The following is a 14,955-nucleotide window of genomic DNA, read 5'->3' as shown; positions in this document are numbered from 1 at the left end:
ATACATAAAGTGATGCTCTGAGGGTGTCACCCAAGCTGCCAAGGTGTTAAAGACCATAATTTTAGTCTTTCCAAGATTAACCTTGAGGCCTTTCTCTTCACAAAACGCATGTAATGCATCTAGATGTTGTTGTTGCCCCTTAGGTGAATCTGAGATGAGCACAATATCGTCTATATATAACAAAATTGGCATCAATACCCTAACCAAATTGGCTCCCATACCACCCCCTCTTTGTATATAATTTGAAATCTCGTCAATGTACAATCCAAATAGCAAAGGAGTGAGCAGACAACCTTGCTTAACACCAACCGTGCTAGACACTGAGTCTATTGTGCCTCCAAGTACTCGTACTCTACTTGTCACTCTCTCATACAATGTTATAAATACACCACTACATATCCTTTGGGACCCCAATAGTTCGCAACCTTTGAATGGGTCTTGCACGTAGTACTGTATCAAAAGCTTTGCAGAAATCCACGAAACAACAATAGAAATTTTCCCTTCATGATCATCCCTCCTTAATCAAGGCCCTTAGCGTGAATATATGGTCTAATGTATTGTATCCTTGGCGGAAGCCAGCTTGTCCTATAGACCTTATCCCCTTTGTCTCAGCCCACCAACTCAATTCATGCTCCACAATAGAGGCATGTATCTTCGCTAGCATATGGCCAATCATAATAGTGCAGTAGATCTCAGCGACCAATGGATCTCCGCTCTTAAAAATCGGCACTATTGTGTGGTCACACCAACTTGTTGGAAACCCCTCACATATAGCTCTATTGAAGATATTTGACAAGATAGGGGTCAATGCATAACATGCATGTGCAAAATGTTCTACCACAAGGCCATCTTGATCATGTGCTCTCCCACTCTTTAACCTCTAAATGGCACGCATACCTCACCATTTTTCCCATAAAGAATACACGCTGTGTTGGCCTAGAATTTGATGCATAGGGAATTTGCTCTTGTGATGGAACATCGTACAGTGCACTAGCATGTTCATGCCATACCGTAGGTGATGCCAACTAAATTGGGGGTTGTCTACCATGAAATTTCCTCCATGCCTTATTGCTGTCCTTGCTCGAAAAGAGCTGATACATCTCAGACTCTAGTTTGGTTAGATAATCCCTCTTCTTTTTTCGCACAAGACGACGGAAGACATTCCATGTGTGCTTGTGTGTGCATGTCCCTAGTGTGATATCCCTATGTAGGTGGCTGTCTGCACTCATTATCATATCAAGCATTTTGAGGGGTAATGCATCTGTGTGGTGCAGTAGAGCCCATCTTACATGGGAATGCATATGTAGCTACTGTATGTAAAACCTTCGCTAGAGATTTAGTGACATCCTCCAGTGGTTCATGCTGGTCTAGCTATGTTAAGCCATCTTATACTGCATCACTATAGATATGGGAAATTTGATCGAGAAACTCAGTGTGCGGAAATGTGTACCTGTGTGCATGTTTCATGTATTTGACCACATGCTAGGGTGAATTTTAAGATTTCATGGTCGGCTGCTAGACCGATTGGCTTGTTAGATATCTCAAAATACTTAGTATCTGGAATTAATGCTGGCGAGCCCATTACATAGTCCACAATGTTGGCTCCCTTTTTGCTGTTCCAACAAGTGAAAGCATCCGCTCTCGGTCATTTGGATAAGCCATTGAATATAGCTAATCCATGAACACTTCCTAATGCTAGCAAATGGGATCTATATGCTGTCATCTCCTTATCTTGAGATGTCCTGTCATCCAATGCCAACTCAAACATCTCATCTTCAGTATCATAAAAGGATGATTGCTCACCTCCTGTTCGAGCATTAAAGTCTCCCATTAGTAGCATCTCCCCTATGCTTGCATACCTCACGTTGTCCTCATGTAGTATTTCAAATGGTAATCCCTCCCCACGGGCAAATGTTGAATAAGTAGGTAATCCTTAGCCTTATCCACATATATCTAGCCTGCACCTCTCGTGACACTACATAAATCATGTCTTGGAGGCTTTCACGATAAAGAATAGCCATCCCACCCAACCCTTTGGTTCCCCCTAACCAATGAGGCAAAGGCCTCTAAACACTCTCCCATTTGTATCCCACAACATTTGGTAATCTAGAACTTATACATTGATGTGTCTCTATATACATAGCTATGTCAATCCCACAGAGGGTATCCTCAAAATAACCTGCATCAAGTCTCATTGAACCATTATAATTCCAAAGGGACATCCTTAACGTCTCATAGGCCATGTACCTTCATTATGGCATTCGTTCTGCTATGATTACTTTGCCATGGAATCCAATGTAGCATGCACAAGCTAGGCATATAGAGGTCTATTACCATTTCATTCAAGAGTAAATTCTAGCAGGTAATTTTGATATAGTTTGTGTCAAGACCGAGGATCAAGCTGCCGACTTTTTTACCAAGGCCTTGGGAGTTGAGAAGCTTTGACGCTTTAGGATATGATTGGAGTTCATGAGCTCATAATGCACAAGCTAGGCATATAGAGGTCTATTACCATTTCATTCAAGAGTAAATTCTAGCAGGTAATTTTGATATAGTTTGTGTCAAGACCGAGGATCAAGCTGCCGACTTTTTTACCAAGGCCTTGGGAGTTGAGAAGCTTTGACGCTTTAGGATATGATTGGAGTTCATGAGCTCATATTGATCCATATGAGTTGGTATCCATTACGTGGCTTGTTGATGTGGCAGGATATTACTTACTGGCATGTTAGGTGACCAACATGAGGATACGCCAGTGATTCTATAGTTGGACTATACCTATGTAGTCCACCCTTGGTTATGACACATGTATTGTCGGTTTGTTCAAGATAGTAAAGCTAAGTGGCATGATTGGTTGCTTCAATTATGGGGGTCTAAGCCTCCTCACCAAGGGAAAGTTTTATATAGAGACTTCTTATCAAAGGTCTCCCCATGAGGCACATGCTGCACAGTCACAAGATATCCAATGGTAGATGTGACTTTTGTACATGTGATAAGACTCATGTTCATCCATCTCTTGCCCAATTGCTAGGCAGGTTTGTTGTTTCATTTCCCAATTATGGACTTTAGTGACATGCTAGTGTATAGTCATCTATTCTTGGGTGACTATCAATAACCATTAATGACCACTTTATAATCACATCATCCCTTTCTTTTCCATTTTTGCATTGGACTGGTCATTAGCACATCTAGCAGTTACACGATGCACTTATTTTTTATTCACCAAGTATCCATGGTCATGTAGTTGTGTTCAAGGATTGTTATTATGGCAAATTATTTCCATGGTTTCAGCTGATGTGATCCACAGACATGTGGCTGCTCCGTTGATGGATATCATCTGCACCACCCCAGTTGTGCCCACTTCATGATTCCCTTCTTCAATTCTTGTAGGCTTGTGTTTTTAGTAGCCTTTTGGTTCCATGTGTTGTCTTTGAGTGTGCTCGGTTGGCCAAAAGGCCCTTTGTCAATATGTCAATTCATTAATTCAAACTTCTATGAGAGCGAGAGAGAGAGTGTGTGCACCCTTCAAGAGAGAAACCAACAAACATATTATTCAAACATTTATAAAGCTTACTTGGGTCGATGCTCAACCAATAGTTTGGTCATGATTTCATCTTCTGGTGCATCATGATCCACATCATCAGTGCTTCTAGTATGGTATTCATCATCATCCAATTTAAAAAGGACTTTAAGTTCTTCCATTTTTGAGTGTCTACCAACTTGCTGCTCATCAAGAACACGTGCAGCCAAACCTTCCTTGGCGACCTATAAACACATTAAATTGAACATTACAAATCTCAACACATTTGTAAATTGAACATGTGAACATTCCCTAAATGTTTCAAATAACCTGTAAACAATCCCTAAATTTGAAACAGCAATGTGTTTCAACAACATTATAAATGACCAGCATGATTCAAACACAGACCTGCCTCTTGTAAATTTTCTCCTCTGCTGTGCCAAAAGCCAATAGCCTATAGACAACTACAGGCTTCTTTTGTCCAAACCTGTCAATCAAGAGACCACCTCAAACAATTTCCAACAAAATGACCAGTAGTAAATAAGCTGCAGCATTGCAATGACAGAAAACAAACACCCCAGAACTCTTCTCTAGTCAGGGGGCAACAGAAAGCTGGCCAATTATGGCATGTCTAACTATCACCACCTTCAATATTCGAAGCACCTGCAGGTAAATCTATAGATGCGCATGGCCAAAGGACACCATGAAAATCACACATTAAATGAAATATTCATCTCCCTGCCTGGCCCTGAACAAGTTCAACTTATCAGAGTGGTTAAAACAGTCTGCCTTGTCAATCACAATTGGGTCCCTTTATATCATTTTCAAGCCAGATCATATCCATATTGGTTCTATACTAAAACCATTATTTTTCCCTTTCAGAGCGTGAAAGGCTTAAGTTTCCTCAACTCTGCAGGAAATAGGGACCTTGTTTGAAATAATAAAGAAGCATAGAAGGCTGTTCAATTCTACAAGGAGATCCAACTAAATGGAAGCATCAGATTTGAAAAATCTGCTTGGTTCTCAACTGCTCGAGTAGTATGAGCTTTCAATGCACCTCAAAGGGGTGTTAGTGGCTAGAGATGCCAATCAATATCTCAGATATTTTCCATTAGTATGACACCTTTGAAGGATGTAAAACTTCTTGAAAAAATACGCAGAAACCTGATTAATCGTGTTGCTTATGGACTTGTTAGGCAAAACTCACACCCTTATCTTGCTCAAATCCCCCACATTATACATACATGCAACCTTTGGCATTCAAAAAAATAAATTTATCTGGAAAGTCCAACCCAATATCATTGAAGCTCCAAATTTCAAAAGAAGAACATCCACTATACCTCCATGCTCGAAACAGTGCTTGCATATCATGTGTTGGGTTCCAAGACCCATCCAAAATCACAACGCGATTAGCTGCCTGCAGATTGATGCCTAAAGATCCAGCCCTTGTGGATATCAAGACACATTGAACTTTCAAGTTGTTGGGATCATTGAACTGCTTAACTAGCCTTTGCCGGTCCTTTGCCTTTGTTTGTCCATCAAGCCTACATACATAAAACAAAAGCCACATTAAGGGTGCATTTGTTTGCCCGTGCACATGCGCATCTAGATACACATTCATTTCTTTGGGAAAATGTTTTATCAACAATCAAAATACGAACAGGAGAAACACTATTAATAAATGCTGCCTATATGTTTGGTGAAACTATGGTAATGAGTTCTATTATATAAATGCACGAAACTAGTGTGAACATAACTAAGATAAAAAACCTTGAGAAAAGAGAGTATTGGTGCGGGTCAATACACTGAAGTTTGTAGCAGTTGTATGTACAAAGATATCCTAAAAAGGGAAAAGTATTTATGGTAATGTCACCAAACACCATATGACTATGAGATTTCCAAATGCTCTGAATTGAGCAGACCCATTTACCCCAATGGGATATCACAAGTGTCTAGTGACCTCTTCTTCAGAAACAATCCCATCATATCAACCCAAAGAATGCACATCTCTCTTTGTACAACTGATGAGAATTGCCTTTTGTGCTTCGATGTTCAGGCCATAGGCCATACCAAACACTCCAATGGCCATTGCTCGCCAAATTAGACTTCTCAGCCATGAGAAACGTAAAGCAATCATTTGCAAAAGGCTTCCCTAGAAGCTTAGCCCCATAGTCACAAGTGATGGGGGACAGGGACGGTGACGGGGACCAGGACAATGATGGAGATCGAGACGGAGACGATAAAAAATAGGAGACAGGAGACTGCCAGGACAGCATTAAAAAATTCAAAATACATTGACAAGATTAACAATGTTTTTGCCTTAACTTTGAAATTCAGATTATGCATCATCAAAGTAAGATACAAAAGCATAACTTCAACGACTGTAGCCAAGCTTGGAACCAGCTTCTTGCAATATGCAAAGAATTATCTCCAAGAACTACTAGACTAGGCTACTATGCTCAAAAGCCACCCAAAGAACATAAAGTCTCCAAAGGCCTTGAAATAGCCTCAATAGACAAGGCCCTAGCTGTTTGAGGGGCTTGAAATAGTCTCAGTAGACAAGGCTACAACACTCAAATGGTTCTGAAATAATCTCAATAGACAAGGCCCTGCCAGCCTCAAAAGGGACTGTCATTGTCCCCATCCTCGTCATGAGATTAGGCTGAGTGGTTTTCCCCTCAAATAATTCTAAAACAGTCTCAATAGACAAGGCCTTGCCAGCCTTGAAAAGGACCATGGAAGGGACTATTGAAAAAGAGCAGGACAACGAGGAAGAGGATAAATTATGAAGATGATGACAAAAGTGAGAAGGGGGAAGATGATGATGATGTGTTTGTCACGAATGCTATCCCTCACAAACAAGTATCCTATCACATTTCACATCCGCATTCCATCACTTTGTGACAGATGTTAAAGTGACATCACTTTTGCAAGTGATGTGCCCCATCATGGATCCATTATGGAGATGATGTCCCAACGTCCCAAGGGTCCATCCTGCCTGTTACTTGTGACTATGCTTAGCCCCATTGGGAAGAACCAAACCAACAATTTCACCATCACATGCCACCTTATCAAATAGGGAGAGCATCGAATGAGTTACCAACGCAGAGAACAAAGGACTAAGGGGATATCCCTGACAAAAGGACCAAGTGAGAGCAATCTCTTCAATTACGCCCCTCCCCCAACCCTTGCAACCCCCCTAAAACACACGCACAAAAAAAAGAAGTGCTACGTGCAGCACTCCATCAAAGCCAATTGTATTAAAAAGAGAAGTCATTTGAGGTCCAAAACCGATTGAAGTCACTAATTGTTGAATAAACAACTAGTTGACATGATTAAAAGCCTCTTTCAATATTCATCTAAACCATAATAGCCTCCTGACCATAAGCTTTGGCATAATCTACCCCTAATTGAACATTCAAAATATTGTCCATGATATTCTATCCCTTAACGAAACCATATTATCTTGAGTAAATCAACTCTGGGAAACTTTTTGAAGCCTATCAACAATGATATTGGAGAACATTTTATACAATGATCTCATGATAGAAATGGGTGTGCATTGTTGCAATGTTTGAGGAGAAGAACAGTCGGTAAGAATTGAAGCATTGCAATCTTCCACTTGAAAGCCATCTGGCCATTCTTTAAGCTTGCTAACAAAGTCAAGTGAGTGGATCCTTAAGCTTCCCAACATAAGCTAAGAATAGTTCCTTTGGCAAGCCATCCCATCCAGGTCTTTCATGCATGGAAGATAGGAGGGGGACATGGACATGAAGACTAATGCATATGCAAGCAAAGTCAATGAAGAAGCAGATCAGGAGGACCTAGAAGAAGAGGACCAAAAGAAGAAGAAAAATCATGAAGACTCCGAAGGGGCAAGCAAAGTGTAGAACAAGTACATGATCAAAAAGAGCAAGCTCGACTACACCGACAAGAAGACCTACAATCAATTAAAGATCTATGTCAAAACAAATGCTAAAAATTGCAAGGGCCTGCCGGTCCTTGACCCAATTTTTTGCTCGACTTTTTTAGCCTTGTATTGCCTAGCCCGAATGCTTCTGACGTAAGCTTATTAACTCCTCATGTAGCCTTGCACTACAGCCTCTGTAAGGCCCTTGTTACTGCCTCTAGATGTCCATCATGTTTATCGTACCCACACTTAGCCTTTTTTTGCCAGAGCCTCTAGTGTTTAGCCATATTTATGGTGTACCCACACTTTGCAGGTGTTGCTCTCACTAAAGCCTCTACACACTTTAAACTTTCTGGTTGTGATTGAGGAGGGTGGTTGAGGTATTTGCAATCACACCTATTGTAGCCTCTTTCTATGAGGCAATTCTCGGCTTAGGACATGCAGGAAGACTAAATCCCATATGCACAAAAAGAGAAAATTGTTACCCATCCAACAACTATAAAGCATTGTACTTGACTACCACTTTTCATATGAAATGAATACAATGTCATGATGCTTTGTACTTTAAGCTAAGTGTCTTGCCTTTGTCAGTCCTACACAAGATTGTGTTTATGAGTCCAAGCTGCCATCTTGGAATCTAATTCACTTGTGTAACAGTTTGTCTCTACTTGTCTATGTCATCACGAGTTTGGTCTTCATCTTCCATCCGCCATAGCATCTGCCATGCTCTAGATCCACATCTTTCACACTCTGGACCTCCATCATCCACTCCCTCCATGGCCAGTGGGAATAGGTGCAGGGTGAGTCTCAAGCTCGTTAAGAGCTCCAGTTTTACTTCTTGCGCACCGGGAGCAGCCAGGACCTGTTCTTCATGATGTAGGCAGGCAGCCCCAAATGGCAATACACCCCCCCTCCATGGCTTCTTGCCCTCATCCCCCCTAGATCGCCTTGAGAGGCTTGTACACTTGATAAATCTGTGACTTGGCATTAGCTCCAGCTAGTCTATTGAGCATGAGCACTTCTTTGTATTCAAGTTTTTTTCTAAAGTAATATAATTAGCCACACTTTATTTGCAAAAAAAGAAGAAGATGAAAAGATGAAGCAATGTCTCATTGCATGTAGTGCAAAATACACAACAGCCACTAGAGACCTTGGGAGCACGTAGCACATCCCCACCTCGAAGCCCCCCAATAAGCAACCTCTGTATGAAAACTTTACCCTGATAAGAAATCTTAGACTTTCAAAGTTGGAATAATCTTTCCTACCACTTCTTTTTGCTGTCCTGAATATGCCATATTTTATTGGCCCTTTCCAATGACCCATCTCTTGACCTCGACTATCTAATGATAGATCTGATTAGCTGATCTCTTCTCGAAATCATCAAGTAGTACAAACATCCAATCCCACCAAAGAGATGAGGGTTGTAAAGCAGGCAATGGAGAGTACCTCAGAAGTTGCTCTTGTAAGGATGACTGAATGTCATGATAGCCACGAGGCACCCGAAAGTACTGACGAATGCACTGGAAAGAATGAAGATAGGGCTACTGAAGAATGATACCATCATGGATTGTCTACAACCGCAAGCGAGCCATCTGATTAAACTTATCTTGTTGCAAGTCTTTATCAGACCAATTCAACAACCTGGAGGTAGCCAACATTCTCCTTGTAGCAAATTCTCCTCCTTATGAAGATGAAGAGGGTGCCAAACTGTGAAACACAAAATCTCTTGCCAAGATGCAATCAAATGAGAAAGGAGAAAAGACTGGGAGACCTTAATAGGCCTCGTGGAATTCAGTACATGCCACCAAGATACTTGAATGACCATGCGACCATGCGAGATACCAGTCTTTTCAATGAAAAATTTTACAATATCTAACCAGTGATGACTCTGCACACATAAAGCTTGCAAAAGTGCCAATCTCAAAGTAACCATATGGAAATTAACATCCAATAAAGTTGTTCTCCCCAACCTTTTACGAGTAGTCACATGTTACCAAGAAATCCACCGGGCCCAAACGATTCCCTTTGTTTTTCCACAACATGAAGCGGATAGACTGAACCAGTTCCAAACGAGACCTCTTACTCCAAGGAAGTAAGGACAAAAAAACGAGACCATAGACTGATCATGATGCATTGAGCAACTTCTAAGTCTCACATGAAGAGGCCAACCTTGAGATTTCGAGTGTCGAGTAATATCCACACCAATAGGATAACCCAAGTGTCAAGTAATATCTCCTTTACAAATCACAACTCCTTGCCAACGCAATGCTTGCAATCATTGTCTATACAAGAAAGCAATGTAGATTTGTGAGCATTAATATGCAGTCCCGACGCTAAAGCAAAGAGATTCCATGTAACCAATTCCCAATTAACATTAGTGTGATCAACCTTAAGAAACATAAAGGAATCATGACCCAAAAGTTGGGCATCAGTGCGAAGAGACAAACCAACAATTTCACCTTGATCAGCCAACTTATCCAACAATGAGAGCATTGGGTGAGTGACCAAGGCAAATAGCAAAGGACTGAGAGGACACCTTGCCGAAGAGACTGAGATGAGGCAATTTCATTTGTGATCCCTCCATTAAGTGCAATACGAGCCACAACACCCTGACTAATGGTATCAATAAGAGAAGTCATGCGAGGACCAAATCCCATAGTGGACATTAGCTGCCACAAGAAAGACCAGCTGACATGATCAAATGCCTCTTCAAGATTAAGCAAAAGCATAACAACCTGCTGGCTTGAGGCTTTAGCATAATCAATCCACAATTGAACATTCAAAATGTTATGCATTATATTCCATCCCTTAATGAAACCATATTCACGTGGATGAACCAAGTGTGGGAATACTTTGTGCATTCTATTGGCAAAGATTTAAGAGAGGATTTTATACAAGGAACCCATAATACAAATGGGTCTCCATTGTTTCAAAGAGGTCGAAGAAGGAACCTTAGGCAATTACCAAATCACAACAATATTCCAGTCTGAAGGCATCCTACTAGAATTCTAGACATGCTGACACACGCGAGTTAATGGGTCCTTAAGCTGCTCAACATGGGCTGAAAATAAATAATTAGGAAGCCCATCCCAACCAAGGCTTTTCCTTCGTGGTAAATGTGACAGCACATTCTCCACTTCAGCCTCTGAGATATCGGCCTCCATCAAATTAACCCATTTAGGCTTAACCTGATTATTGACCAAATCACAAATGTATCGACGAGCAAAGTGAACAGCATCAGAAAGAATCTCCTATGGACCCAACAAAGTTTTTTAATAGTCAATGCACTTTTAAATGATGGAAGCAGGACTAGTCACCATAACGCCTTGCTCATCCAACAAACACACAATATTTTCACGAGTATTTCTGGTGTATTGACAATTATTATCATGCAAAGCTTCCGCTTGGGCCAGCAATTTGTATTTAGCATATTCCTCCTCTTGAAGAGATTGAACTCTACATTTCAACCATTCAAAGCATGTGAGCAAGTCATCAATAGTATCCCTTGACTTCACAAAGAAAACGAGTGAGCCAACAAAGTTTGCGAGTGTTGCAATTCAGCTTGAAAAGAAGAACCATGCTGAATACCATACTATGGGGACAACGCACGTGCATTATCCCTAAAAACAACCCATGCTGCCATCCCTCCAAATAGGACCCTGGAGCTAAAAGAAGCAATCAATTGCTAGATACATTCCAAAAACTGATTTTGTAGCAGAAAAGATTGGTTGAAACGTAGAGGCAAACGAGCAAGCAGAGCCTTAAAGGCATGAACAAGCAAGCCTATGGATCAAATTCGAAACCAAAGGATAGTGATCTAACAAGCTGTCGCATCACTCACATATTAACGACTGCAGGGAGAAACGAATGCTCTGACCAATGTAGATCCTATCAAGTCTAGCTGAAGTGTTTGGATGCTAAAGAGAATGATAAGTAAATTCAGACTCTGAAGGATACATCTACGACCACATGCCTTGTTTCAAAGACACAGCTACCACTACATGCCAAGTCTGCCACTCAGGATCATCCATGTCAAAGTGCGGTGAAGTTGCCTGATCCGCAAATATACATGTATTAAAATCATCCATAACAAAACTGTGACAAGCCATGGAAAGGCAGTGCAAGTCATCCCACAGTTGACGGTGTTCTCGAGCAATAGAAGGAGTATACACGCCCACTAACCACAAAACCTCCCCCTCGTATATGATTTCCAAGATTAGAAATCAACCACTGGGGTCCTGAGAAACCAAGGATGGTTGCAAGGAAGATCTAATAGCCAACATAACTCCAGATTTAAGTGGAGGCTAACCACTAAAAAACACTGTATAATCCTTGTATACATAAGATAATCCTACCAAAGCATGATGTTTGTGCTCCACAGCACAAAAAACATCCCAATTACCAGCTAACACGATTTCCCATAACCGATACTGCTTATTGCCCAAAGAAATGCCTTCAACATTCCATAAAGCAAGTCTCATGACAAATGCCAAGAGAGAAAACTACTGAATCACCACTTTCCCTTGCCCTTTAACATCAGTAGCTTTAGGAGCTTGAAACCTATCCATCTCACTACAAATCACATCTACAAGATCCGCCCTCTGCAAAGTAGCAATCGAGGCACGAGAAGAGAACTATTGTTGCTAAGAACGAGAAACATCCCGAGAAGGCACAAGCCTCCCACGTGGGTCAAAGCACAACACAAAATCAAAAGCCCTTTTATCATCCACACCAACTGTAGGTACACACGAAGATTGAGGTCTCATATAAAACCCCTTACCTCTGCGTTGAAAAGTTTGAGTAATAGGGTGAGGAGATGGGTGAGCAGGAGCGAACGAGATTCTTGTCTAGCATAACATCTAGCTACACTGACCAACAATCTTCCTAAGGAGGGAAATTCGGACCAACCGAATGCTATGCACGCTCAATATCAACTTGGGCGACATCCTTATTTCCATTATCATGTCCATGCAAAGCAAGAGGCACAAGAGCAACATTTTGCTGTTGAGCCATTTGCTAGGTATCATGCTCTTGCATATCCATCTTAGGATCCAAAGAACGTTGCAATACCTTAGGGCTTCTATCACATTACAAAATAAAATGGCCCTATTGGCCACATCTAAAACAGTGTCCAGCAAATGTGCCCCATTTAAGATCAAAAGCCAACGTTTGCAACCCCAGGACCTCAAAACGAATTTTGGTTGGTGGAGGTTTCCCTGTGTCCCATGCATACAAGCCCTATTCATATTGCGGGAGGCTAACCAAGGCTCCACCAACGCCTCACCAAGGGTTCTCAAAACCAAAGGAAGAAGTCGCCCAAGATGTGCAAGAAAATCAGCCACGTCCAACCAAATCGAATATGCCTGCCCAAACACCTCTTGAGACTCAACCATAGGCCTCCATGGGACCATATGTACCAACTAACTGTTCATGAACAGAGGAAAACATTGCATAATGCAAGCACACATATCGGGGGTACGAAAAAGGACTTCAAAAAACCCCTCTCAGTCTATCATAAATCTCTTCAACGAGAGGGGTGTGCACTTGCCCTGAAACATCATCTTGATGCGCATCAACACTGACAAGCATAGACTGCAGCCAAGCACGAATCCTAGTAATCAAAGAATTCCTTTCCGTAAAATAAAAGAAGGGCGCCCTCTCATGGAAAGTAGCAATCTGCTGTAAAACCAGGTTGGTTCCCAAGACAGCAACCACTTGATCCCCTTCCAGTAAAGAGCTTTCTTTACCCTCATTTGCATGAACATAATCTAGCATAAGATTGTTGGCAGTGGCAACCATAAATTGAAGAGACCCATCAGTTTGTGAACGAGAAACATGAACACCTTGCTCAAGCAAATTCAAAGCACATAAAACCGGTTCATCAACCAACATCTTACAGTGTTTTCCCATCTCATCCCCTTCCATCAATTGCCCAGAATCCTAAGCCAAAGAGTCACCATCTAACTCCGCTGAATCTTTATCATCCCCATACCCTATATGCTGGTTGAGAAAAGCCACATCAATACCATTTGACACCTATATATTCGCCATATCAAAACTCAACCTTAGTGCTGCGCAGGAATCTCTCTCTCTCTCTCTCTCTCTCTCTCTCTCTCTCTCTCTCTCTCTTTTGTGAATACAATTGAATTAAGTAGAAAATATTTACATCAAACCATCAGGTCAAACATTGTCTCGGTATCTCTCTCACACTCTCTCTAACTAATATTTACATGAGGCCTGCAAGCTCTCAGAATAACCAGAATAACCTATACATGAACAATACTAATAAATCACATAGAAGGAACAACTGGAGTAGAGCGAACAATCGCCAGCTAGGGAGCAGCAATATCTGGAAGAACCGGGTCACCATACATCATAGAAGAGATTTGCCGTAACACTAATCCATGCACATAGACTATATGCCCATGGATGCCTGAAGCTGAATAAAAAATAAAGGCCTTGCAAGTACGCCATATATGCCACAAGGCTGTCCATCTAAGGAAATGGAATAGACAGGAACAATCTGAAATCAAAGAGGGCATAGAGAACAAATTCCACATATTCCAAGAATGAACTCGTATGCGGTGCTGAGTGACTGAAGACCACACATGGGAAATGAAATTCTAGATCTGTCGCGCAACAGGGCAAGAGAGAAAGATGTGAAGCAATGTCTCATCACATGTAGTATAGAAAACACGACGACCTGCAGAGATCTTTCAGGCATGGAGCACTTCTCCCATTGGAGGATCCCCAATGAGTAGCCTCCACATGAACAATTTTCCCTGATATGGAACCTAAGACTTCCAGAGCTAAATAAATCTTTCCCGCCACTTCTTTTTGCTATCCCTAAGATGCCATAACTTATTAACTTTCCCCGTGACCCGTCTCTTAGCTTCCACCATCTGATGATAAATCTGATAGGCCGACCTTTTCTCAAAATCATCAAGAAGCACAAACATCCAGTCGCACCATAAATCCAATGGCAGTAACACAAGCAAAGGAAAGAACCCCTGAAGACTGTCCTGTATGGATGACCAAATATCCCTGTATCCACGAGCCACCCTGAAGTATTGACGAATACACCTAAAAGAATAAAGGCCGGGCTGCCCAAGAATAACTCCATCACAGACAGTCTTCAACCCCAACCTAGCCATCCGATTAAACTTGTCTCGTTGCAAATCTTTACGTGGCCAATCCTTGCAGCGAATTTTCCTCTTTACAAATATCCGGAGGACACGAAACTGCAAAACGAAGCAACTCCTGCCAGGAAGCAATCAAATGAGAAAGGAGAAAAGACTGGGAGACCTTTATAGGCCTTGTAGAATAAGCATGTGCCACCATGAGAGATGCCAGTTTTTTCTATGAAGAATTTAGCAATATCTGACCAAAGATGACATTGAATACATAGACTCTGCAAAAGGGATAGCCTCAAAGCAGGCATATGCAAATTAACATCCAACAAAGATGCACCCACCATCCTTTTCAGAGTGGTCACATGCTGCCAGGAGATTCATACCTCCCCCAAACG

At 41.5% G+C, this 14,955-nt stretch overlaps 1 protein-coding gene across 4 annotated transcripts in view; it reads right to left on the bottom strand.

Moving 5' to 3' along the window:
- Positions 1–14,955, bottom strand: part of ATRX (P-loop containing nucleoside triphosphate hydrolases superfamily protein) — a 226,923-nt gene that overhangs the window by 38,762 nt on the left and 173,206 nt on the right. For all 4 annotated transcript variants that reach the window (XM_087676926.1, XM_087676923.1, XM_087676924.1 and 1 more), the window contains 3 exons: positions 4,858–5,061; positions 3,926–4,004; positions 3,572–3,762 (listed from right to left, as the gene is read on the bottom strand). In XM_087676926.1, coding sequence (XP_087533052.1) covers positions 3,572–3,762; positions 3,926–4,004; positions 4,858–5,061 — 474 coding nt within the window. The remainder of the gene's footprint in view (positions 1–3,571; positions 3,763–3,925; positions 4,005–4,857; positions 5,062–14,955) is intronic.

Source organism: Lygodium microphyllum, chromosome 4 (assembly GCF_053477565.2).
Source record: "Lygodium microphyllum isolate KBCC chromosome 4, Lygodium_microphyllum_v1.1.10, whole genome shotgun sequence".
Classification (NCBI taxonomy): Eukaryota; Viridiplantae; Streptophyta; class Polypodiopsida; order Schizaeales; family Lygodiaceae; genus Lygodium; species Lygodium microphyllum.
The sequence above is the reverse complement of the archived record's forward strand: the minus strand, read 5'-3'. Positions and strand labels throughout refer to the sequence as shown.